General features: G+C 47.1%; 2 protein-coding genes across 6 annotated transcripts in view; one reads left to right on the top strand and one right to left on the bottom strand.

Annotated features, from left to right (window-relative positions):
* Nucleotides 1-19,675, top strand: part of LOC118378729 (A disintegrin and metalloproteinase with thrombospondin motifs 17-like) — a 45,565-nt gene extending 25,890 nt beyond the window's left edge. The window contains exons 6-7 of the mRNA XM_052503938.1: nucleotides 14,252-14,429; nucleotides 14,750-19,675. Coding sequence (XP_052359898.1) covers nucleotides 14,252-14,429; nucleotides 14,750-14,901 — 330 coding nt within the window. The 3' untranslated portion in view covers nucleotides 14,902-19,675. The remainder of the gene's footprint in view (nucleotides 1-14,251; nucleotides 14,430-14,749) is intronic.
* A 2,346-nt stretch (nucleotides 19,676-22,021) lies between these two features.
* Nucleotides 22,022-22,948, bottom strand: LOC127920145 (uncharacterized). Of its 5 annotated transcripts, none has more exons than XM_052503942.1 (3): nucleotides 22,652-22,948; nucleotides 22,319-22,513; nucleotides 22,022-22,261 (listed from the first exon to the last, which is right to left on the bottom strand). In XM_052503942.1, exons 1-3 carry the CDS (start codon nucleotides 22,946-22,948, stop codon nucleotides 22,022-22,024), a joined length of 732 nt encoding a protein of 243 aa, XP_052359902.1. The 5 variants fall into 5 exon arrangements, with proteins under 5 accessions (XP_052359902.1, XP_052359900.1, XP_052359903.1 ...); XM_052503940.1 differs by having other exon boundaries at nucleotides 22,319-22,582; XM_052503943.1 differs by having other exon boundaries at nucleotides 22,319-22,375; nucleotides 22,514-22,948.
* Between the last annotated feature and the right edge of the window lie 1,437 nt (nucleotides 22,949-24,385).

The raw sequence follows: 24,385 nt of genomic DNA on the forward strand, positions 1-24,385 counted from the left end.
TCTCTCTCTCTCTTTACTAGAGGAATGAATTAAGGCACCGTGGCCCTCACACCTTCCCAGCCACCAGTCTCTCTTCCCATCTGTCTAACTAGGGCAGGGCAATAGCAACAGGCTCAAGTCCATTTCAATTCTTGTGGATGAGAATGAACATGGGGAGTGTAGTTTAATTCCTGAAATGTAATTGACCTTGTCTGCTGTGGCTGGCTGTGAGAGGACAGGTGTCAACCTATTGCTGTACTCGTACTACACACAGACACATGAAGGAACACACACACACACACACACACACACACAGTAAAGTCCTCAGACCGGGATGGTACATACAAGCAAACCTCCTTATTAACACTTTGAACTACTGTAGGCACCAGTCGGCTACTCTGGATCTGCGTCCCAAATGGCACTACTTTTGACATTTGCCATTTGGGATTCATCCTCCGAGCTGAACTATACACTCGTCTGCTGGGCTCTGCTGTGGGTAAAAACCCTCCATTTACAAAACATGTTCACTAATCATTCTGTTTGTTTGCTTGTCTCTTTAGAGATCATTTCAAAACTGAGAGTTCAGGATGAATGAAAGCTCTGAGTAATGCAAAGTGTTTCCTCTCACAGATGAGTCCCAAATGACACCCTATTCTCTATATAGTGCACTACTTTTGACTACAGTCCTATGGGCCCTGATCATAAGTTGTGCACTATATAGGGAAAAGGATGACATTTGGGACATATCCTGTGTGATTGTAACCTCAACTAACTCATTCAGCTGCTCTGTTCTGTAATGTACTGCCAGGAATTAAAACACCCATATCTTAGTTAATTAATGTACAAATTGTCCAGATATCCTCCCCAAAGGGGAACTATAAAGCTACTATATGGGCGGTTACAATAAGTCCACACAGAATAACATGCTATAACGCTTTACTAGTCAAATAGAGACAGGAGCAACACAGTAGAATACTAATGGGAGACAGCGTTATACAGGAAGTATACCAACAAACAAGGACAACATATACGCTATATGTGTTCCAACATATTACAGATTATAAACTGGGTGGTTTGAGCCCTGAAGGCTGATTGGCTGACAGCCATGGTATATCAGACCATACACCACGGGTATGACAGAACATGTATTTTTACTGCTCTAAATACGTTGATAACCAGTTTTAAAATAGCAATGAGGCACCTCTGGGATATGTGGTATAACAGATTTAAGAGGTATATTTGTATTTATTTATCCTTGTTATAGTTAAGGAAACCGAGCAGTACATAATAAACAAAAGTCATCAAGAATATTGGCAAATATCTCTTTCATGTAGACAATGCCAAAATAAATGCCAAACAGTTTCTGGATGCTCATCACAAAGAGTACAGTTAATGTTAATGTCTTTTTCTTCAGGTAAGGATTCACAGAGTAATACTTATGGATCATTCTGAAAGAACTTGTTAACAAGCAGATAAGCAGCTATTTGTGTGGTAATAAGCAAACATTTTTCCAGAAGATATAATTAACTAATGTATTCCAGTAAGTTAGAAGTTAGGAATATATATAACATTTCCTTTGAAATAAAGCAGGTATTGTTCTGAGGGAGCAAGGAGAAACACATGTTCCTACTGGAGAGTCAACTGGACGAAGAGAGGATATCTCAAATCAAATCAAATCAATAAAGAGGGTGAGGTGAGGTCTGGTTACACCTCTAAACAGCAGTACAGTTCCAGATGGAATAGCATCAAAGACTATGCAAACTCTTTAGGTGTAACAGGGATATGTAAAGAGATCCCCAAAAAATCTGCAGAACTGAGTAACATCCCTTCTGCATTAAAAAAGTGACTCACCAGGAGGATATGATTATTAACCAAAAAACAAAGACTTGTTTCCAGACAAAATATTCTTATTGTTCCAAATGAAATACCTATGAGGGGGAAATGATTGTCATTACGCACACCTGGCCCCTATTCCCAGTGATTAGTACTTGGATAAGTGTGCACTTGGTTCACCATTGTCTTGTCGATTATTGTTACTATGTCCGTTGGTGTGTGTGAGGACCTGCGCTGTGTGTTTTAGCTTTCGTGCCATTGTGGATTGCGCAGATGATTACGGGTCTCGTCCTGTGTATTAATCATTTTACGCATGTGTTATTTATTCGAGGTACTCCTCGCTCTTTTGTTTGGGGTTAATCCCTGTGTTTTGTTATGTGTTTGTTTGGTCTTCGTCCCCATGCCTTTACACGGCTCGCCATAATTTGGGTTTAATTTAAAAAATCATTACACATTGCACTGCGCCTGTCTCCCGACCCTTCATACCAGCGTGACAGTGATGTATATATTTTAATACCACACCAAGGCTCATGTGTCTATGAAAGCAGATCATTTTTAATCTTATTAATGTTATAGTTACAAAGCAAAATGTAATTGAAGCCAGCAAAACAGGAGAAGATATAATGAGGGATGAAATTCCAAATTGAAGTTGGATTCTTTAAGAAATGTTTGGCCCAACTTACCTTCAAAGTATTATTCAAATACTAGCACCATATTCATATGCGTCCATAACGACAGATTTCCTAATATAATGTGTATACATTTTCCAGATGAAGTTGAAAAACATCTGGTCAACAGCTTTACCTATTGTGTTATCAACATGTAGGGACTGAGCTTCGTAAGAATGTCTGGAGATGCCCTCAGCTTTGGAAAGCAGTACTCAACCTTTCAAGGAGGAATCCCTCTGCAACAATTGGTTCAACCTCTTTTTGTTTTGTTCAATAATGGAATTTAAGTTTAATGAGCATCTTTCCTATTGATTCTTAGATATGGTAATCCCAAGGTATGTTACTCTTTCCTTGACTGGAATATTTCAGATAGAGGGTACCACACAGTCTTTAATTAAGCAATAAGGCCAGAGGAGGTGTGGTATATGACCAATATATACCACAGCTGTTAGCCAATTAGCATTCAGGGATTGAACCACACAGTCTTAATTAATTAAGCAATAAGGCACGAGGGGTGTGGTATATGGCCAATATACCACGGCTAAGGGCTGTTCTTATGCATGACGCAACGTGGAGTGCCTGGATTCAGCCCTTAGCCGTGGTATATTGACCATATACCACACCCCCTCGTGCCTTATTGCTATTATAAACCGGTTCAAATCAAATCAAATTTTATTTGTCACATACACATGGTTAGCAGATGTTAATGCGAGTGTAGCGAAATGCTTGTGCTTCTAGTTCCGACAATGCAGTGATAACCAACAAGTAATCTAACTAACAATTCCAAAACTACTGTCTTATACACAGTGTAAGGGGATAAAGAATATGTACATAAGGATATATGAATGAGTGATGGTACAGAGCAGCATACAGTAGATGGTATCGAGTACAGTATATACATATGAGATGAGTGTGTAGACAAAGTAAACAAAGTGGCATAGTTAAAGTGGCTAGTGATACATGTATTTCATAAGGATGCAGTCGATGATGTAGAGTACAGTATATACATATGCATATGAGATGAATAATGTAGGGTAAGTAACATTATATGAGGTAGCATTGTTTAAAGTGGCTAGTGATATATTTACTTCATTTCCCATCAATCCCATTATTAAAGTGGCTGGAGTTGGGTCAGTGTCAATGACAGTGTGTTGGCAGCAGCCACTCAATGTTAGTGGTGGCTGTTTAACAGTCTGATGGCCTTGAGATAGAATCAAGCCTACCACTGTTGTGTCGTCCGCAAACTTGATGATTGAGTTGGAGGCGTGCGTGGCCACGCACCCTTGTGGGGCCCCGGTGTTGAGGATCAGCGGGAAGGAGATGTTGTTGCCTACCCTTACCACCTGGGGGCGGCCCGTCAGGAAGTCCAGTACCCAGTTGCACAGGGCGGGGTCGAGACCCAGGGTCTCGAGCTTGATGACGAGCTTGGAGGGTACTATGGTGTTGAATGCTGAGCTGTAGTCGATGAACAGCATTCTCACATAGGTATTCCTCTTGTCCAGGTGGGTTAGGGCAGTGTGCAGTGTGGTTGAGATTGCATCGTCTGTGGACCTATTTGGGCGTTAAGCAAATTGGAGTGGGTCTAGGGTGTCAGGTAGGGTGGAGGTGATATGGTCCTTGACAAGTCTCTCAAAGCACTTACCAACATAACTAGAGCAAATAAGTGTTTTGTCATACTCGTGGTATACTGTCTGATATACCACCACTGTCAGCCAATCAGCATAGTGATTTTAGGGATGGTGACAGTACTGGCTAGTTGTATGTCAAAAATGTCTTAATGGTTAGGGTACATCATTATCACACCGTTGTGAAAGCACTGTATTCAGCCAGTTCATTATAATAAAGACTACTTCACCTCAAAGCACATGGAAGTGATTTGCATTGTATGAAGGTAACCTGCCGGTTCCACTAGTTACACTAGTGTTATCTGACAGTCTTTGTCAAATCTCTCCTTGATGAACCCCAGTTCCAACTTAGTTACACTAGTGTTATCTGACAGTCTTTGTCAAATCTCTCCTTGATGAACCCCAGTTCCAACTTAGTTACACTAGTGTTATCTGACAGTCTTTGTCAAATCTCTCCTTGATGAACCCCAGTTCCAACTGAGTTACACTAGTGTTATCTGACAGTCTTTGTCAAATCTCTCCTTGATGAACCCCAGTTCCAACTTAGTTACACTAGTGTTATCTGACAGTCTTTGTCAAATCTCTCCTTGATGAACCCCAGTTCCAACTGAGTTACACTAGTGTTATCTGACAGTCTTTGTCAAATCTATCCTTGATGAACCACAGTTCCAACTATATTACACTAGTGTTATCTGACAGTCTTTGTCAAATCTCTCCTTGATGAACCCCAGTTCCAACTTAGTTACACTAGTGTTATCTGACAGTCTTTGTTATCTGACAGTCTTTGTTATCTCAAATCTCAAATCTCCTTTATGAACCCCAGTTCCAACTTAGTTACACTAGTGTTATCTGACAGTCTTTGTCAAATCTCTCCTTGATGAACCCCAGTTCCAACTGAGTTACACTAGTGTTATCTGACAGTCTTTGTCAAATCTCTCCTTGATGAACCCCAGTTCCAACTTAGTTACACTAGTGTTATCTGACAGTCTTTGTCAAATCTCTCCTTGATGAACCCCAGTTCCAACTTAGTTACACTAGTGTTATCTGACAGTCTTTGCCAAATCTCTCCTTGATGAACCCCAGTTCCAACTTAGTTACACTAGTGTTATCTGACAGTCTTTGCCAAATCTCTCCTTGATGAACCCCAGTTCCAACTTAGTTACACTAGTGTTATCTGACAGTCTTTGTCAAATCTCTCCTTGATGAACCCCAGTTCCAACTTAGTTACACTAGTGTTATCTGACAGTCTTTGTCAAATCTCTCCTTGATGAACCCCAGTTCCAACTTAGTTACACTAGTGTTATCTGACAGTCTTTGCCAAATCTCTCCTTGATGAACCCCAGTTCCAACTTAGTTACACTAGTGTTATCTGACAGTCTTTGTCAAATCACCTTTTCCATTGATTCCAGCATTGGCTGATTCAACTAATCAAGGGCCTGATGATTAGTTGCCCAGTCAAATCTAGTGTGTTAGTTTGCTGGTAAAATCAAAGAAGTGAAAAGGCTGGGTTGTACTCGAGGAACGGTCTTGGAAACAGGTTTACCCAACTGAAAATCTACAGTGCATCTCCATTTCCCAATCGTAACAAACTGAGTCAGTCTGTTTTTGACATGCATGTAATTTATCATATGAAGTGTCATGTTCAGCTGCCTGATACAGGGTCAGATCTTATTTCCCCATTCTCTAACGGTTAAGGTTGGGATCGGGGAGAATGCAATCTAATCCTAGATCTGCAATTCTCTAGATCTGCAATTTGCCAGGCTTGGGGTCACTACAGCAGGTCAGGGGGAGGACCATTACATTTCTCTCCCTGTGTGGAACTGGAGACAGTGAGTGTATGTTTCCCCCCAGGATGCTGAGGAAGGTGCGTCCACCCCTCTCCTCTGCCCTTATTTAACTACAGATCTAGGATCAGATTGCTTTATTTCCAATCCAATCCATAACTGTTAGAATGTATCAGTGGCTCGAGACAACTTCTACCTATGATTCCACATGAGGGAATATACTTAAGTTTCTCCGTGAAACTGATCTAAGGTCTGTTTTGAGATTCTGTCCCTGATGCTTAAAGTAAGGATTTACAGGGTAAGCTTATCCTAGATCTGTAATGTCTACCTAGAGCTCTGTGAGGGGGCTGCGTGAGCACATCTGGTTCAGTCATCATCAGACAACATGGAGAACATCTGAAGGTTTTGTGTGTGTTTGTGTGTGTGCTGTCTGTCAGTGTGTGTGCAGACAGTGTAGACGCCATAGCCCAGTTCTCATTAACAGTAATCTCCACTAATCCTTCATCAGAACAATCTAGAGGGGTTTGTTAATCCAAACGGGCAATAACAGAGCTGCATTTTATTTTCTCCCCTTGTTTACACACACACACACACACACACACACACACACACACACACACACACACACACACACACACACACACACACACACACACACACACACACACACACACACACACACACACACACACACACACACACACACACACACACACACACACACACACACACACACACACACACACACACACACTGTTAGGTAAGTATCACTTCATTCAGGAGCACTACAGCAGGGCAGTTAACCCCCAACAACTGCTCCCTGGGCTCCGATGACGGGAAACACTGCCATATACAGTGCACTACCTTTGACCAGGGCCCATGCAGCTCTGTTCAAAAGTAGTGCACTATAAAGAGAATAGGGTGCTATTTGAGATGCACCTTTACCTCACCATTCCCACTGAGAAGGAACTTCAGTCCGGCATTTAGACATTCTGACAGAGCTGCTGCCGGAATTCCTTTAATCTTCCCAAGGTGATTTTTCCAGGTACACAAAACCTGTGTGTTCCAAATGGCACCCTATTCCCTATATAGTGCACTACTTTTATTCTGGGCCCCATTGGGCTCTGTTCAAAAGTAGTGCACTACTGTAAGTAACAGGGTGCTATTTGGGACGCAGACATTGACTACTGTTCCTCTACCTCCACATATTCTAACAGACTTTTTAAAAGGGATTTTAAATGAAAGCCACCCGACACTGACCTTTCCCTGTTAACACACCTAGTAGAGGAGCCTCTGATCGGACTGTCAGGTGTTCTGTAATGGAGCTGGGAGAGAGCTGGGAGAGAGCTGGGGATGGAGATGGGAGAGAGCTGGGGATGGAGATGGGAGAGAGCTGGGGATGGAGCTGGGAGAGAAGTGGGGATGGAGATGGGAGAAAGCTGTGGATGGAGATGGGGATGGAGCTGGGAGAGAGCTGGGGATGGAGATGGGAGAGAGCTGGGGATGGAGATGGGAGAAAGCTGTGGATGGAGATGGGGATGGAGCTGGGAGAGAGCTGGGGATGGAACTGGGAGAGAGCTGGGGATGGAGATGGGAGAAAGCTGTGGATGGAGATGGGAGAGAGCTGGGGATGGAGATGGGAGAGAGCTGGGGATGGAGATGGGAGAGAGCTGGGGATGGAGATGGGAGAAAGCTGTGGATGGAGATGGGAGAGAGCTGGGGATGGAACTGGGAGAGAGCTGGGGATGGAGATGGGAGAGAGCTGGGGATGGAGATGGGAGAAAGCTGTGGATGGAGATGGGAGAGAGCTGGGGATGGAACTGGGAGAGAGCTGGGGATGGAGATGGGAGAGAGCTGGGGATGGAGATGGGGATGGAGCTGGGAGAGAGCTGGGGATGGACTGAGAGCTGGGGATGGAGATGGGAGAAGCTGGGATGGAGATGGGGATGGAGCTGGGAGAGAGCTGGGGATGGAACTGGGAGAGAGCTGGGGATGGAGATGGGAGAGAGCTGGGGATGGAGATGGGAGAAAGCTGTGGATGGAGATGGGAGAGAGCTGGGGATGGAACTGGGAGAGAGCTGGGGATGGAGATGGGAGAGAGCTGGGGATGGAGATGGGAGAAAGCTGGGGATGGAGATGGGAGGGAGCTGGGGATGGAGATGGGAGAGAGCTGGGGAGCGCTGGGGATGGAGCTGGGAGAGAACTGGGGATGGAGCTGGGAGAGAGCTGGGAGAGAGCTGGGAGAGAGCTGGCGATAGAGATGGGAGAGAGCTTGGGATGGAGCTGGGAGAGAGCTGGAGATGGGAGGAGCTGGGGATGGAGATGGGGAGAGCTGGGGATGGAGATGGGTCTGGGAATGGAGGGAGAGAGCTGGGGATGGGGCTGGGAAGAGCTGGGGATGGGCTGGGAGAAAGCTGGGGATGGAGCTGGGGAAGATGGGGTTGGGAGAGAGCTGGGGAAGATGGGTCTGGGAGAAAGCTGGGGATGGAGCTGGGGAAGATGGGGCTGGGAGAGAGCTGGGGATGGAGCTGGGGAAGATGGGGTTGGGAGAGAGCTGGGGAAGATGGGTCTGGGGAAAGCTGGGGATGGAGCTGGGGAAGATGGGGCTGGGAGAGAGCTGGGGATGGAGCTGGGGAAGATGGGGCTGGGAGAGCTGGGAAGATGGGGCTGGGAGAGAGCTGGGGAAGATGGGGCTGGGAGAGAGCTGGGGATAGCGCTGGGAGAGAGCTGGTGAAGATGGGGCTGGGAGAGAGCTGGGAATGGAGCTGGGGAAGCTGGGGAAGATGGGGCTGGGAGAGAGCTGGGGATGGAGCTGGGAGAGAGCTGGGGATAGGGCTGGGGATAGGGATGGGAGAGAGCTGGGGATAGGGCTGGGAGAGAGCTGGGGATAGGGATGGGAGAGAGCTGGGGATAGGGCTGGGGGAGCTGGGGATGGAGCTGGGGAAGATGGGGCTGGGGGGAGAGAGCTGGGATAGGGCTGGGGGAGATGGGGATAGGGCTGGGGGAGATGGGGCAGGGACAGAGCTGGGGATGGGGCTGGGGAAGAAAGCTGGGAATGGGGGAGAGAGCTGGGGATGGGTTTCACTTTCCACCATTCCACCCATTTTCTGTCTGAAAATGTCTATGTCACGTACCTGATGAAAGGACGTTCAGGTGCCAGCGTCTTGGTCAGTTTCTCATTTTGGAAATCTAATAACAGTAAATAACTGTTGGCCGCTATTTAGTGCCAGGCTTATATCTGGTGTGTTGTTCTGACCCTGTGCTAATTGTGTTACTCCCCCCCACCCTCTAACCATCCTGAATGTATTACCTCATTTTCTCTCCTAATGATGTTAAAGGGGAATTCTGCAATTTAAAACTAATGACTCAGGTAAGTGGTGGGGTGTCAATTGTTGTTGTTCTTTGAATCCCCGATTGCCCCTTTAAAGTCCTCAAATTACTCCTCTGTCCCACTCCCCCAACGCTGGACAATAAACTGACCGGCTCTCCTCATCTCCTCTCTTCCCACCACTATCAGACCATAAGTCTATTAGCATGTCTTAGAATATCATTCAGATAAGCTGCTGATTCAATTGTGGTGTTCTTGTGAGTTATGAGGAGGTCATGCCTCTAGGGATGTGGCTATGATATTAGAGCTAGGATGCATCACAAACGCCAACCTGTTCCCTTTATAGTGAACTACTTTTGACCAAAGCCTTATGGGCTCTATAGGGGATAGGGTTTCATTTGGGATACAGATAAAGTCTTATGGGAGTGTTGCTATGATCGTGTCCCCATCAGCTTGTCTCCTAATGATGTTTCAGATAATGTTCTTTCTGTCTCTTTGTTTGTGTTTTCATTTGTTTGTTTGTGCTTCAGCAGTGTGTGTGTGTGTGTGTGTGTGTGTGTGTGTGTGTGTGTGTGTGTGTGTGTGTGTGTGTGTGTGTGTGTGTGTGTGTGTGTGTGTGTGTGTGTGTGTGTGTGTGTGTGTGTGTGTGTGTGTGTGTCTCTCTCCAGGGCCTTATCTCATAGACGTATCTCATTGTGATCATGTTCATCAGCGATAATGAAAGCTTGGTGAAAAAACCTTCTGAGAATCATTCTAAGTACCTATAGAGATGTGGGATCATGATAATCGGATTGTTTTTGAGCAATGTCAAGTCAACAAGTCCTTTGGTAGAACACCGGGCCGTTTACAATAGCTATTGAAATGGCTTCCACTAATTGCCTCTCTGTGAAGTGAATAGTAAATCCGCCTGCTTGAATCGAGGGCCTGGGAACCACTGATGTTCAGAGTTAATTATTGGACGAGGCTATAGCCGTTGGCTGCCAAGGCCTGTGTACAATGGGAATCCGTTGTCTGTCGCCTCTGGTGTTTCCGAGCTTAGAATATCAAAGTCCTCTTTCTTTGGCCCCATTCCATGTTGGTTTCTCCTAGCCCCTTACCTCCAGCCCCTACCTCCAGCCCCTTACCTCCAGCTCCTACCTCCAGCCCCTTACCTCCAGCTCCTACCTCCAGCCCCTACCTCCAGCCCCTTACCTCCAGCTCCTACCTCCAGCCCCTTACCTCCAGCTCCTACCTCCAGCCCCTTACCTCCAGCTCCTACCTCCAGCCCCTTACCTCCAGCTCCTACCTCCAGCCCCTTACCTCCAGCTCCTACCTCCAGCCCCTTACCTCCAGCTCCTACCTCCAGCCCCTTACCTCCAGCTCCTACCTCCAGCTCCTACCTCCAGCCCCTACCTCCAGCTCCTACCTCCAGCCCCTTACCTCCAGCCCCTACCTCCAGCCCCTTACCTCCAGCTCCTACCTCCAGCCCCTTACCTCCAGCTCCTACCTCCAGCTCCTACCTCCAGCCCCTACCTCCAGCTCCTACCTCCAGCCCCTTAACTCCAGCTCCTACCTCCAGCCCCTACCTCCAGCCCCTTACCTCCAGCTCCTACTTCCAGCCCCTACCTCCAGCCCCTTACCTCCAGCTCCTAACTCCAGCTCCTACCTCCAGGTCCTACCTCCAGCACCTTACCTCCAGCTCCTACCTCCAGCCCCTTCTCCAGCCCCTATCCCCAGCCCCTACCTCCAGCTCCTTATTCTAGCCTCTTCTCCAAGCCCCTTACCTCCAGCTCCTACGTCCAGCCCCTACCTCCAGCTCCTACCTCCAGCCCCTTACCTCCAACTCCTACCTCCAGCCCCTACCTCCAGCTCCTACCTCCAGCCCCTACCTCCAGCTCCTACCTCCAGCCCCTTACCTCCAGCTCCTACCTCCAGCCCTCTCTCCAGCCCCTACCTCCAGCTCCTACCTCCAGCCCCTTACCTCCAGCTCCTTATTCTAGCCTCTTCTCCAAGCCCCTTACTTCCAGCCCCTTCTCTAAAGCCCTTTACCTCCACCCCCTCTCCAAGCCCTTTTACCTCCAGCCCCTTCTCCAAGCCCTTTACCTCCACCCCCTCTCCAAGCCCTTTACCTCCAGCCCCTTCTCCAAGCCCCTTACCTCCAGCCCCTTCTCCAAGCCCTTTACCTCCACCCCCTCTCCAAGCCCTTTACCTCCACCCCCTCTCCAAGCCCTTTACCTCCAGCCCCTTCTCCAAGCCCTTTACCTCCACCCCCCTCTCCAAGCCCTTTACCTCCACCCCCCTCTCCAAGCCCTTTACCTCCAGCCCCTTCTTCAAGCCCTTTACCTCCACCCCCTCTCCAAGCCCTTTACCTCCAGCCCCTTCTCCAAGCCCTTTACCTCCACCCCCCTCTCCAAGTCCTTTACCTCCATCCCCTTCTCCAAGCCCTTTATCTCCAGCCCCCACTCCAAGCCCCTTACCTCCACCCCCCTCTCCAAGCCCCTTACCTCCAGCCCCCTCTCCAAGCCCCTTACCTCCAGCCCCTTTTCCAAGCCTCTTACCTCCAGTCCTTTCTCCTTTCTCCAAGCCCCATACCTCCAGCCCCTTCTCCAAGCCCTTTACCTCCACCCCCCTCTCCAAGCCCTTTACATCCAGCCCCTTCTCCAAGCCCTTTACCTCCAGCCCCCTCTCCAAGCCCTTTACCTCCTCCCCTCTCCCCATGCCCTTTACCTCCAGCCCCTTCTCCAAGCCCCTTACCTCCACTCCCCTCTTCAAGCCCCTTACCTCCAGCCCCTTTTCCAAGCCTCATACCTCCAGTCCTTTCTCCTTTCTCCAAGCCCCATACCTCCAGCCCCTTCTCCAAGCCCTTTACCTCCACCCCCTCTCCAAGCCCTTTACCTCCAACCCCTTCTCCAAGCCCTTTACCTCCAGCTCCCTCTCCAAGCCCCTTACCTCCAGCCCCCTCTCCTAGCCCTTTACCTCCACCCCCCTCTCCAAGCCCTTTACCTCCACCCCCCTCTCCAAGCCCTTTACCTCCAACCCCTTCTCCAAGCCCCTTACCTCCACTCCCCTCTCCAAGCCCCAAGCTCCAGCCCCTTTTCCAAGCCTCTTACCTCCAGTCCTTTCTCCTTTCTCCAAGCCCCATACCTCCAGCCCCTTCTCCAAACCCTTTACCTCCACCCCCCTCTCCAAGCCCTTTACCTCCACCCCCTCTTCAAGCCCTTTACTTCCAGCCCCTTCTCCAAGCCCTTTACCTCCAGCTCCCTCTCCAAGCCCCTTACCTCCAGCCCCCTCTCCAAGCCCTTTACCTCCACCCCCCTCTCCAAGCCCTTTACCTCCAACCCCTTCTCCAAGCCCCTTACCTCCACTCCCCTCTCCAAGCCCCAATCTCCAGCCCCTTTTCCAAGCCTCTTACCTCCAGTCCTTTCTCCTTTCTCCAAGCCCCATACCTCCAGCCCCTTCTCCAAACCCTTTACCTCCACCCCCCTCTCCAAGCCCTTTACCTCCACCCCCTCTCCAAGCCCTTTACCTCCAGCCCCTTCTCCAAACCCTTTACCTCCACCCCCCTCTCCAAGCCCTTTACCTCCACCCCTCTTCAAGCCCTTTACTTCCAGCCCCTTCTCCAAGCCCTTTACCTCCAGCTCCCTCTCCAAGCCCCTTACCTCCAGCCCCCTCTCCAAGCCCTTTACCTCCACCCCCCTCTCCAAGCCCTTTACCTCCAACCCCTTCTCCAAGCCCCTTACCTCCACTCCCCTCTCCAAGCCCCAATCTCCAGCCCCTTTTCCAAGCCTCTTACCTCCAGTCCTTTCTCCTTTCTCCAAGCCCCATACCTCCAGCCCCTTCTCCAAACCCTTTACCTCCACCCCCTCTCCAAGCCCTTTACCTCCACCCCCCTCTCCAAGCCCTTTACCTCCAGCCCCTTCTCCAAGCCCTTTACCTCCACCCCCCTCGCCAAGCCCTTTACCTCCACCCCCCTCTCCAAGCCCTTTACCTCCAACCCCTTCTCCAAGCCCCTTACCTCCACTCCCCTCTCCAAGCCCTTTACCTCCAGACCATTTTCCAAGCCTCTTACCTCCAGTCCTTTCTCCTTTCTCCAAGCCCCATACCTCCAGCCCCTTCTCCAAACCCTTTACCTCCACCCCCCTCTCCAAGCCCTTTACCTCCAGCCCCTTCTCCAAGCCCTTACCTCCAGCTCCCTCTCCAAGCCCCTTTCCCTCCAGCCCCCTCTCCAAGCCCCTTACCTCCAGCCCCTTCTCCTAGTCCTTTATCTCCAGCCCCCTCTCCAAGCCCCTTACCTCCAGACCCTTTTCCAAGCTTCTTAGCTCCAGTCCTTTCTCCAAGCCCCATACCTCTTCGTTCTTCACAGATCTGATTGGTTTGGGTAGGTCTAAGCTATATGGTGATGGCTCCATCCCCTAAAAAGTCAAAGTGGTGGTCACACCTATACTGTTACTTATACCTATCTAGTCCTTTCAGATCTGTGATCACTGAAGAGATATGAGCTAGGGAAAGAGCCTGAGGACAGAGATGGATCTTAGCCTCAGAGCATATATTACTATTGACACGAAGCACTCTGACAGGGTATTTAGGACTCGTAAATCAGTCTATTCAAACATAGAACACAGCCTCCATCTGTAATTAGGCCTGTTTGGGATTATCTTACCACTAGTAAATACCACACTACACCTTTATCTGTTATTCAGGTATAGTCTCTTCTCACATTCAGTCATGAAGTGATTTGGCCCCCTATAAACAATAGGGATGTGTTTCCATTAGCACCATATTCCCTATATTAAGCACTTCTTCTGACCAGGGTACATAGGGCTCCGGTCACAAGTAGTACACTATATAGGGAGTAGGGTGCCATTTGGGATGCACACTAGGTCTATGGAAGATTACAATGACCTAAAATGTGAGGGGTAAACATATTAGGAAGTGATTATGTCCTAAAAAGTCTAGGACATAGACATGGAAGACTGTTACAAATGGCTCTCAATGTCAAAATACTTCCTCTCGAGTTTGGAAGAGAAAGTAACTCACGTGATTGGATCTTTCCAGTGCTCGTCATCCTGTGGGAAGGGCCTGCAGTCCAGAGTGGTCCAATGTATGCACAGAGTGACAGGTCGCCACGGTAATGACTGCCCCGCGGTGTTCAGACCACCCACCTACCGGCCCTGTCACCAGGAGGCCTGCAATGACAAAGTCAACGTCAACACCATCACCTCCCCCAGATTAGGTAACATCGTTTGTGTGTGTGTGCTTGTGTGTGTGTGTGTTTTTGAGAGAGAGAGCAAGAGAGTGACAGAGAGAGAGAGACAGAAACAGACAGAGAAAGAGAGAGAGAGTGTGTGTGTGTGTGTGTGTGTGTGTGTGTGTGTGTGTGTGTGTGTGTGTGTGTGTGTGTGTGTGTGTGTGTGTGTGTGTGTGTGTGTGTGTGTGTGTGTGTGTGTGTGTGTGTGTGTGTGTGTGTGTGTGTGTGTGTACATGTGTGTACATGTGTGTACATGTGTGTACTGTGTTTCTCTGTCTGTTGACGTGGCCCCTGTTCCTCTCCAGCTGCTCTGACCTACAAGTGCACAGGAGACCAGTGGACTGTGTACTGCCGTGTGATCCGAGAGAAGAACCTGTGCCAGGACATGAGATGGTACCAGCGCTGCTGCGACACCTGCAGAGACTTCTACGCCAACAAAACACCCCGCAAGAGTTAATGATGAAAGCACTCACACACATACTGTACACAGACAGACACACACTTCAACTAGGGCTACGACTTTAGATGTTTCTGTAACACTTGACTTAAAGCTTGCGGGTGTAATGCTTTGTAAGTCGTTATAAGCATGAATGAGCCTTTATAATGTGTTATAATAAGGCTTATGATATGATATGTCTCTCTATGTATCAGCATATTAACCGACTCAAAATGTCTGTTATTTAGCCTGCTTCAGGAGATGATAGTAATATATTGTAAGGGTCTCGTGGCAGGTCTTTATGCCGGCAGGCTTTAAGTAAAGAGTTACGGATGTTTTTTCTCAATTATTCATATTCTTATTATTAATTATAGGACATTACATTTTGGAGAAAAAGTGGAAATGAGTGCAGAGACCATTTCAAGTGGGATCATAAGCTTGCTGTTGTCATGAAGACTTGAAAACATTCTTTAACTTGTTTTATTGCTGTAAACCAAAGCGAGGGACTTCACAGTCTGGGGAGTCTCTCGGTGGGTAGCCTGTCGCGTCAACGTTTGTTGTACAGTGTGATTTAACATTAGCGTTAACATATGTGATAACTCTTTATGTGGAAAGGTCATTGTTGTCAGATTGTCTATAGATGCTCAGTGAACTATCAGAACATGTCTGATTTTCAAATGCACACGCTGAATCTAATACAGCTAGGGAGGCTGATTATTGAGGAAATCTATGTTACTTGGAGCGGCAGGTAGCCTAGTGGTTAGAGCTTTGGGCCAGTAACTGAAAGGTTGCTGGATCAAATCCCCGAGCTGACAAGGTAAAAATCAGTTGTTCTGCCCCTGAGCAAGGCACTGTTCCCTGGGCCCTGAAGAAGTGGATGTGGATTAAGGCAGCCCCCCTCACCTCTCTGATTCAGAGGGGTTGTGTTAAATGCAGAAGACACATTTCAGTTGAATACATTCAGTTGAACAACTGACTAGGTTTTCCCCTTTCCCTTACTTACATAGATAGAATGTATGTACATCACAGGAGGCTGGTGAGGGGAGGACTGCTCATAATAATGGCTGGAATGGAGTGAATGGAATGGTATCAAATGTTTGATGTGTTTGAAACCATTCCATTTATTCCGTTCCATCCGTTAGTATGAGCCCATCCTTCCCAATTAAGGTGCCACCAGCCGCCTGTGACATACATACATACATTACTTACACACACGTACATTAAAAGACCTGTAAGGACTTTGTTATTGCCTGTTAACAGAGGTGCAGTTGACATGAAATACATCTAAATGGTAGTTGGTACGTAGTCTGAGCACGTAGATCTGTAGGGGACTATCCAGATAAACTGGGCCTGTATATTCTCTTGTGTTTAGTTCAGCTGGCCCTGTATTCACCAAGCCACTGGCTGGCCACTCACTAGACTGGGCCAAGAGACCTGGCTCGTGTTCATTAGGCACCAGATGGACTGAAACAGGTAGGGACTACTTGAACTTGTTCAATAAGAAACGCTCATTGTCTTTTTTCCGCTGCAACGTTTGAAAACTTTTCCCATTATGTGCTTTGATGAACATGACCCTGGTTTCTTCTCTTAGGGACAAACCTTAACTTGATGTCTTGACATCAATCCATAAGCTAAGTCTTGGTTACACATTTGAATCTCAAGTTAGGATTTGTCCCTTAGTTCCACGATAGATTATATGTACTTACATTTTGTTGTTGTTTTTTGTTGATGTCATTGTTATTTTTTGGCGGTTGTTGTTATTTAAAACTAGCCGGGAGCCGTTATAAGGTACTGCAGTTCTACATTGAAATGATCAAGCTAACGATAGGATTGGCCTAGTTCACTATTCCCTAGGCTCACCTGAAGGCCTTGGACAGCCCATGTAGCATCTGTCTCTCTCCTGAGGATCCCATGTTGGAGACAGTGCAGTTGTGGGGGTGTAATTTAAGAGAAGATTAGATGTATCTTAAGTTACTGTCGTCCTACAGTTAACCACATACAGTGTATTCAGTACTGTAGATGTGAGTGAAATCCACAGCCCAGTGTCGTTAACACCTTGCTCCAACTACGCTCCATGAACCAACTGAGCAATCTGGGTGAAGCAGGTTGCAGCTATATTGTTAGGTTCAATGTAAAACACAAATCCCTGTATCATGTGTGTATCTGTTGTCCTCCCTTGGTGCTTGGTACATCGTCATGATGATGTACCAAACATGACGTAAACTAGTCTCTGGTTTCAAACTTCACACTTACTCCAAACCTGGTGTTTGTTAACATTTCCATACATTTCAAACTTGAAATTGGTTTTAACTATTAAACAGTAATTCAAACACAATGTGAGGCTTACACCGATTTCAACAGCTTGCCCTTATGCATGAGTGTGGCAAACGTAGACGTCACAAACATCAACATGTAAACATTAATGGAGGCAGCTTTATGTTTGCTACAAAATGATGGTGCAGTAGATAACTGACTGTAAATAATGTACAGTTAGTTATCACAGACATTCTTTATCCATAAATGACGAAGTGTCTCCAGTTGTGTTCACGTTTTACAGATTATGATTTAAAGGGGTAATCTGCAGTTGTGTTCACGTTTTACAGATTATGATTTAAAGGGGTAATCTCCAGTTGTGTTCACGTTTTACAGATTATGACTTAAAGGGGTAATCTCCAGTTGTGTTCACGTTTTACAGATTATGATTTAAAGGGGTATTCTCCAGTTGTGTTCACGTTTTACAGATTATGATTTAAAGGGTTATTCTGCAGTTGTGTTCACGTTTTACAGATTATGATTTAAAGGGGTAATCTGCAGTTGTGTTCACGTTTTACAGATTATGACTTAAAGGGGTAATCTGCAGTTGTGTTCACGTTTTACAGATTATGACTTAAAGGGGTAATCTGCAGTTGTGTTCACGTTTTACAGATTATGACTTAAAGGGGTAATCTGCAGTTGCTACATACATTTTTTGATTTATAAATGAGCTCAGGTCAACTGTCTTACCCCATCAGAACCCCAAATGCTTGTTTTACATGTAAACAAACACTTTGAAGCCTTAAAACATGGTTAAAACTATCAACTTCATATCCTGGATGGTCAGTCCTTGCATCCATAGCTCGGTCTATGAATTTGATAGTGGTTACATTTCTCCAGACTTTTTTGATTGTTTTAACTGCTGATTGACGCTTTCCAAGTGTATTACGTAACATTCAGCACTGTAGTGTATATCTATGGCACTGGCCTAGTTCTCCTGGTTCTTGGGGTTGGCTGAAGCAGAAACAGATCTAGAGTTACCAGGCTATGTAGTGTATATCTATGGCACTGGCCTAGTTCTCCTGGTTCTTGGAGTTGGCTGAAGCAGAAACAGATCTAGAGTTACCAGGCTATGTAGTGTATATCTATGGCACTGGCCTAGTTCTCCTGGTTCTTGGAGTTGGCTGAAGCAGAAACAGATCTAGAGTTACCAGGCTATGTAGTGTATATCTATGGCACTGGCCTAGTTCTCCTGGTTCTTGGAGTTGGCTGAAGTAGAAACAGATCTAGAGTTACCAGGCTATGTAGTGTATATCTATGGCACTGGCCTAGTTCTCCTGGTTCTTGGAGTTGGCTGAAGCAGAAACAGATCTAAAGTTACCAGGCTATGTAGTGTATATCTATGGCACTGGCCTAGTTCTCCTGGTTCTTGGAGTTGGCTGAAGCAGAAACAGATCTAGAGTTACCAGGCTATGTAGTGTATATCTATGGCACTGGCCTAGTTCTCCTGGTTCTTGGAGTTGGCTGAAGTAGAAACAGATCTAGTGTTACCAGGCTATGTAGTGTATATCTATGGCACTGGCCTAGTTCTCCTGGTTCTTGGAGTTGGCTGAAGCAGAAACAGATCTAGAGTTACCAGGCTATGTAGTGTATATCTATGGCACTGGCCTAGTTCTCCTGGTTCTTGGAGTTGGCTGAAGCAGAAACAGATCTAGTGTTACCAGGCTATGTAGTGTATATCTATATTTCTGGCCTGGTTCTTTATGGTCTATGGAGACCACCATGACTAATCACTTATCCCCTAGGTAGAGACCCTGTCCCCCAGGTAGAGACCCTGACCCCCAGGTAGAGACCCTGTCCCCCAGGTAGAGACCCTGTCCCCCAGGCAGAGACACTGACCCCCAGGTCAGGAAGCCCCCAGGCAGAGACCTTGGCCCCCAGGCAGAGCCCCCAGTATTGGGATAAGAGCTGATATGGGCCCAGGTCTAAACAGAGAAAACAAACAGCCCAGCTCTCAGAACTCCTGAGTCCCACATTTCCAACCCTTCAGAGCAGAAACCATGAATCAATCAAACAATCTAACATGGTACTGTTTACCTACGTATTCAGAACACGTAAGACAGAGGACCACCCTGGCGGTACCGTGTGTGTGTGTGTTTACCTATGTGTTCAGAACACATAGGACAGAGGACCACCCTGGCAGTACCGTGTGTGTGTATGTGTGTTTGCATGCGTGTGTGTAATCGATGTATGTCTCTGTGGTACGAGCCGCCAGTGGTGAGATCTTCATTGAAAAGGTCACACTGTTCACAATTTGAAGACAGACTTGCAAAGAAAACATCACTGTTAAAGACATGCTCCGGTACTTTGGTGAGGGTGGGCCCAACGGCTCAGGAGAGAGAGAGAGAGAGAGAGAGAGAGAGAGAGAGAGAGAGAGAGAGAGAGAGACATAGAGAGAGAGAGAGAGAGAGAGAGAGAGAGAGAGAGAGAGAGAGAGAGAGAGAGAGAGAGAGAGAGAGAGAGAGAGAGAGAGAGAGAGAGAGAGAGAGAGAGAGAGAGAGAGAGAGAGAGAGAGAGAGAGAGAGAGAGAGAGAGAGAGAGAGAGAGAGAGAGAGAGAGAGAGAGAGAGAGAGAGAGAGAGAGAGAGAGAGAGAGAGAGAGAGAGAGAGAGAGAGAGAGAGAGAGAGAGACATATTTGAGTTTTAAATCATCTTTATTGGGTCTGGGGGCCCACCACACAATAGATACTCATACAAAACCACAGTTACACATCAATTAAAAACACAACTCCAATTCCTCCTCCACAGTAACTAAACACAACAGCCTCTGAATACCCCATATACTCTAAAACAGATCAATATTGTTGACAAGTTTATAATAGGCAAATTCAACCCTTAGTCTCGCTGCCAACATTCCCTCCAGCATTCCTACCACATCCACATACCACTGTCCCCGAATACTGTTCTTTCGGGTCTTCCATATCGCTAATTTTGCTGCCCCTAACACAAAATTAAGCAACACAACTACACCCCTTTTGACTGAACCTGTACTTTGGCCCAAATATATACAGTTGGGAAGAGAAAACCTCTCCCAACGTTGAGAACCAATCAGTGATCTGTTCAATCATCCCGACCAACCTAGGACACAGTAAAAACAGATGTGCCAGAGATTCAGACTCAGCACAGAATGGACACCCCTCCCCAATATTAATAGTAGGGTCCAGGTGTACCAGATGCATGTTGGTGGCTATAGCTCCATGTATTATCCTCCATTGGAGGTCAGCTGTCCTCTTATCAATAGGCAGTTTGTATAATGATCGCCAACTGCCTTTTGGAGAGGCACCTGGACCAAGCACATCCGCCCACCTCGTCGATTTTACCCCTTCCAGGGAAGAGGCATGGGACACCATTACACATATTCTGTACATGGCCTTCTTTCCCATCTCCTTGAACTCCCCCAGCTCCGGGGTATCGAAGGAAAGCAGCATCCCCACATCCTCGAGCACTAACAATCAGTGCAGGGAACACATAATCCCGACCCTCCTTCCACCGATCAGAATTGGAAGTGTCAGTCACATACTGCAGATGAAGCACTGGCAAGGAGTCGCAGACCTCAGCGACGACCTTCCTCAGTAGGCGAGATGATCGGATCCCCGCTCTTTCTCCCAGCTCCTCCAACGATCTGCTCCTGCTCCGCATCAGATGATCCAGCTTGGTACACCCCACGCCTAACAGGCATGAACGTAGGCTAGCTGAACCCAGAACACGGGACTGGATGGCAGTGTTATGAAAAAGAGGCTCTTCAAAAAGCCACATCCCTGGTGGCGTGCCGGCCTTACGGGACTTGACAAGGACTCTCCAAGCCTGCATAACAGACTCATAAAATGGAGTCAGGTCAGGCAAATCACCTGCCTCCAGCTATAAGAGGAAAAGGTGCTTGTCTAAGCCCAAACAGCCCAGTCTCCTCATCAATGTGTAGGCTGTTTCGACCCAGCTAAAACCGTCTCTGTACAACAATCTCTGGGCTGCTTGGAGCCGGAAAGCCGTGATCCTAGAAGAAATGTCCACCAGGCCTTGCCCACCCTCGTACAGTGGCAGGTACAGGGCTGCAGCTTTAATCCAGTGTTGTCCAGACCAGAAGAAATTGACAAGGGTCCTCTGAAGCTCTTGTATCAGACACTTTGGAGGCTGCAAAATCATTAGTCTGTGCCACAGGGTAGAGGCAGCAAGATTATTAGCTACCAGGACCCGTCCCCTATAAGACAGTTGAGCTGAGGTTGTGGCTCCCTCATTAGGAGCATAAACATACAAAAACAACACAAAAACCCCATTACATCCACCTTGACCAATAAAACCCGACCCTTGACATTCTCTGTTGTAGATACCACAGTCACCCCTAAGCCTGAGGAAAACAAGATTGCCACCCCAGCACTGAAATTAGTACCATGACTGAGTATATGCTGCCCCTCCCACCACATACCCCAGTCAACCTCATTTTCCTCATCACTATGTGTCTCCTGTAGGAAAACTACATTAAGCCTTTTCTGTTTTATTACTTCTAAAACCCAAGCCCTCTTATTCCTGTCCCTTCCCCCATTAATACTGAGAGAACCAACCCTTAGTACCTCCATGTAGAAAAGAGAAAGGAAAAGCAGAAGAAACCACAGAGAAACCAAGGAGAAAAAAGACACCCTATGAAGCATGATCATCATCATTATTTTAATCTTCTCTTAACCTGACCACGTTTCCCACCACCTTTTGCTGCAACAGTAGTAATACATTTCCTCAAGCGAAACCGCTTCTTCTCACTCAATTGCTGACCTCACAAACTTATCAACGTCAAAATAATCTGCCAATTTGACAGATTTCCCAAAAGTCTGATCCAGAAACTAATTTACCTCCTCTAGATTGTAAACTGAGTCCTCACCAGCAGCTGTCATATCAAAAGAGATATCCATATCCTTCTCCTGATCCTCAGCTGAGACCACAGACAACTGACTCCCCTCTACCACATCCCTTTCAACACTCCCCACTTGCACCTCATCACTCGTACCAGGCATCTCCTCCACTACCTGGGAGACTAGCCCCACCTGAACCTCATTACTTGTTGTGGGCATCTCCTCCACTACCTGGGAGCCTAGCTCCACATGAACCCCAGCACTCGTAGTGGGCATCTCCTCCACTACCTGGGAGCCTAGCTCCACATGAACCCCAGCACTCGTAGTGGGCATCTCCTCCACTACCTGGGAGCCTAGCTCCACATGAACCCCCTCCTGTACCCCGTTACTCGTAGTGGGCATCTCCTCCACTACCTGGGACCCTAGCTCCACATGAACCCCCTCCTGTACCCCGTTACTCGTAGTGGGCATCTCCTCCACTACCTGGGAGCCTAGCTCCACATGAACCCCCTCCTGTACCCCGTTACTCGTAGTGGGCATCTCCTCCACTACCTGGGAGCCTAGCTCCACATGAACCCCCTCCTGAACCCCGTTACTCGTAGTGGGCATCTCCTCCACTACCTGGGAGCCTAGCTCCACATGAACCCCCTCCTTTACCCCAGCACTCGTACTGGGCACCTGCTCACCAGTCTGAGGAACTGGCTCTATAGATACATCCTTACCTTCTACAACAATACTTTTCTGCTGCATAACATTTCCCTCTAATACAAGTTGCAACTCCGTGCCCTCAACACGGATAACTTGTTCCTCAGCAACAGGTGCTTGTGGCTGCTCTGCCGCTGTCGGCCCACCTCTCCCTACATCAGTGGGCCCAGGCGTTATGAGGACCACCTGCGCCCCTCCCTCGGCCTTCTCCATTTTCGGGCAAGCATGAACTTATGGCCAACATCCCCACACTCAAAACACCGTTGACTACCTGTACTAGCATAAGCCACATACAGTCTGTTGTCATACTTGACTTTAAACGATGACTCTAAAGTCTGCTCCGGTGAGTCCAAAACATAAACACCTGTCGCCGAAATGACATTACCTGTTTCAACGCCGGGTGTTTGCAACCCAACGGGAAAATCTTCATTGAACTGGCGAACTTCCCAAACCGCAATAACTCGCACTCCAATAGCTCATTGGGAATAAACGACATTCAAAATCGTTACCCTTGTTGACGGAGAAAAAAGCGGCGTAACTTGAATAAACATTCCTTTACACCATGCTCAACCATCCGATCAACCAGACACTCTCCTTTAAGAAATACACCATGCTCAACCATACGATCAACTAGACACTCTTCTTTAAGAAGTACACCATGCTCAACCATCCGATCAACCAGACACTCTCCTTTAAGAAATACACCATGCTCAACCATACGATCAACTAGACACTCTTCTTTAAGAAGTACACCATGCTCAACCATACGATCAACTAGACACTCTTCTTTAAGAAGTACACCATGCTCAACCATACGATCAACTAGACACTCTTCTTTAAGAAGTACACCATGCTCAACCATACCATCAACTAGACACTCTTCTTTAAGAAGTACACCATGCTCAACCATACGATCAACTAGACACTCTCCTTTAAGAAATACACCATGCTCAACCATACGATCAACTAGACACTCTTCTTTAAGAAGTACACCATGCTCAACCATACGATCAACTAGACACTCTTCTTTAAGAAGTACACCATGCTCAACCATATGATCAACCAGACACTCTTCTTTAAGAAGTACACCATGCTCAACCATACGATCAACCAGACACTCTTCTTTAAGAAGTACACCATGCTCAACCATACGATCAACCAGACACTCTTCTTTAAGAAGTACACCATGCTCAACCATATGATCAACCAGACACTCTTCTTTAAGAAGTACACCATGCTCAACCATACGATCAACCAGACACTCTTCTTTAAGAAGTACACCATGCTCAACCATACGATCAACCAGACACTCTTCTTTAAGAAATACACCATGCTCAAACATACCATCTACCAGACACTCTTCTTTAATAAATACACCATGCTCAACCATCCGATCAACCAGACACTCTTCTTTAAGAAATACACCATGCTCAACCATACGATCAACAAGACACTCTTCTTTAAGAAATACACCATGCTCAACCATCTGATCAACCAGACACTCTTCTTTAAGAAATACACCATGCTCAACCATCCGATCAACCAGACACTCTTCTTTAAGAAGTACACCATGCTCAACCATACGATCAACAAGACACTCTTCTTTAAGAAATACACCATGCTCAACCATACGATCAACAAGACACTCTT

This window comes from Oncorhynchus keta, unplaced genomic scaffold (genome assembly GCF_023373465.1).
Source record: "Oncorhynchus keta strain PuntledgeMale-10-30-2019 unplaced genomic scaffold, Oket_V2 Un_contig_18485_pilon_pilon, whole genome shotgun sequence".
Taxonomy (NCBI): Eukaryota; Metazoa; Chordata; class Actinopteri; order Salmoniformes; family Salmonidae; genus Oncorhynchus; species Oncorhynchus keta.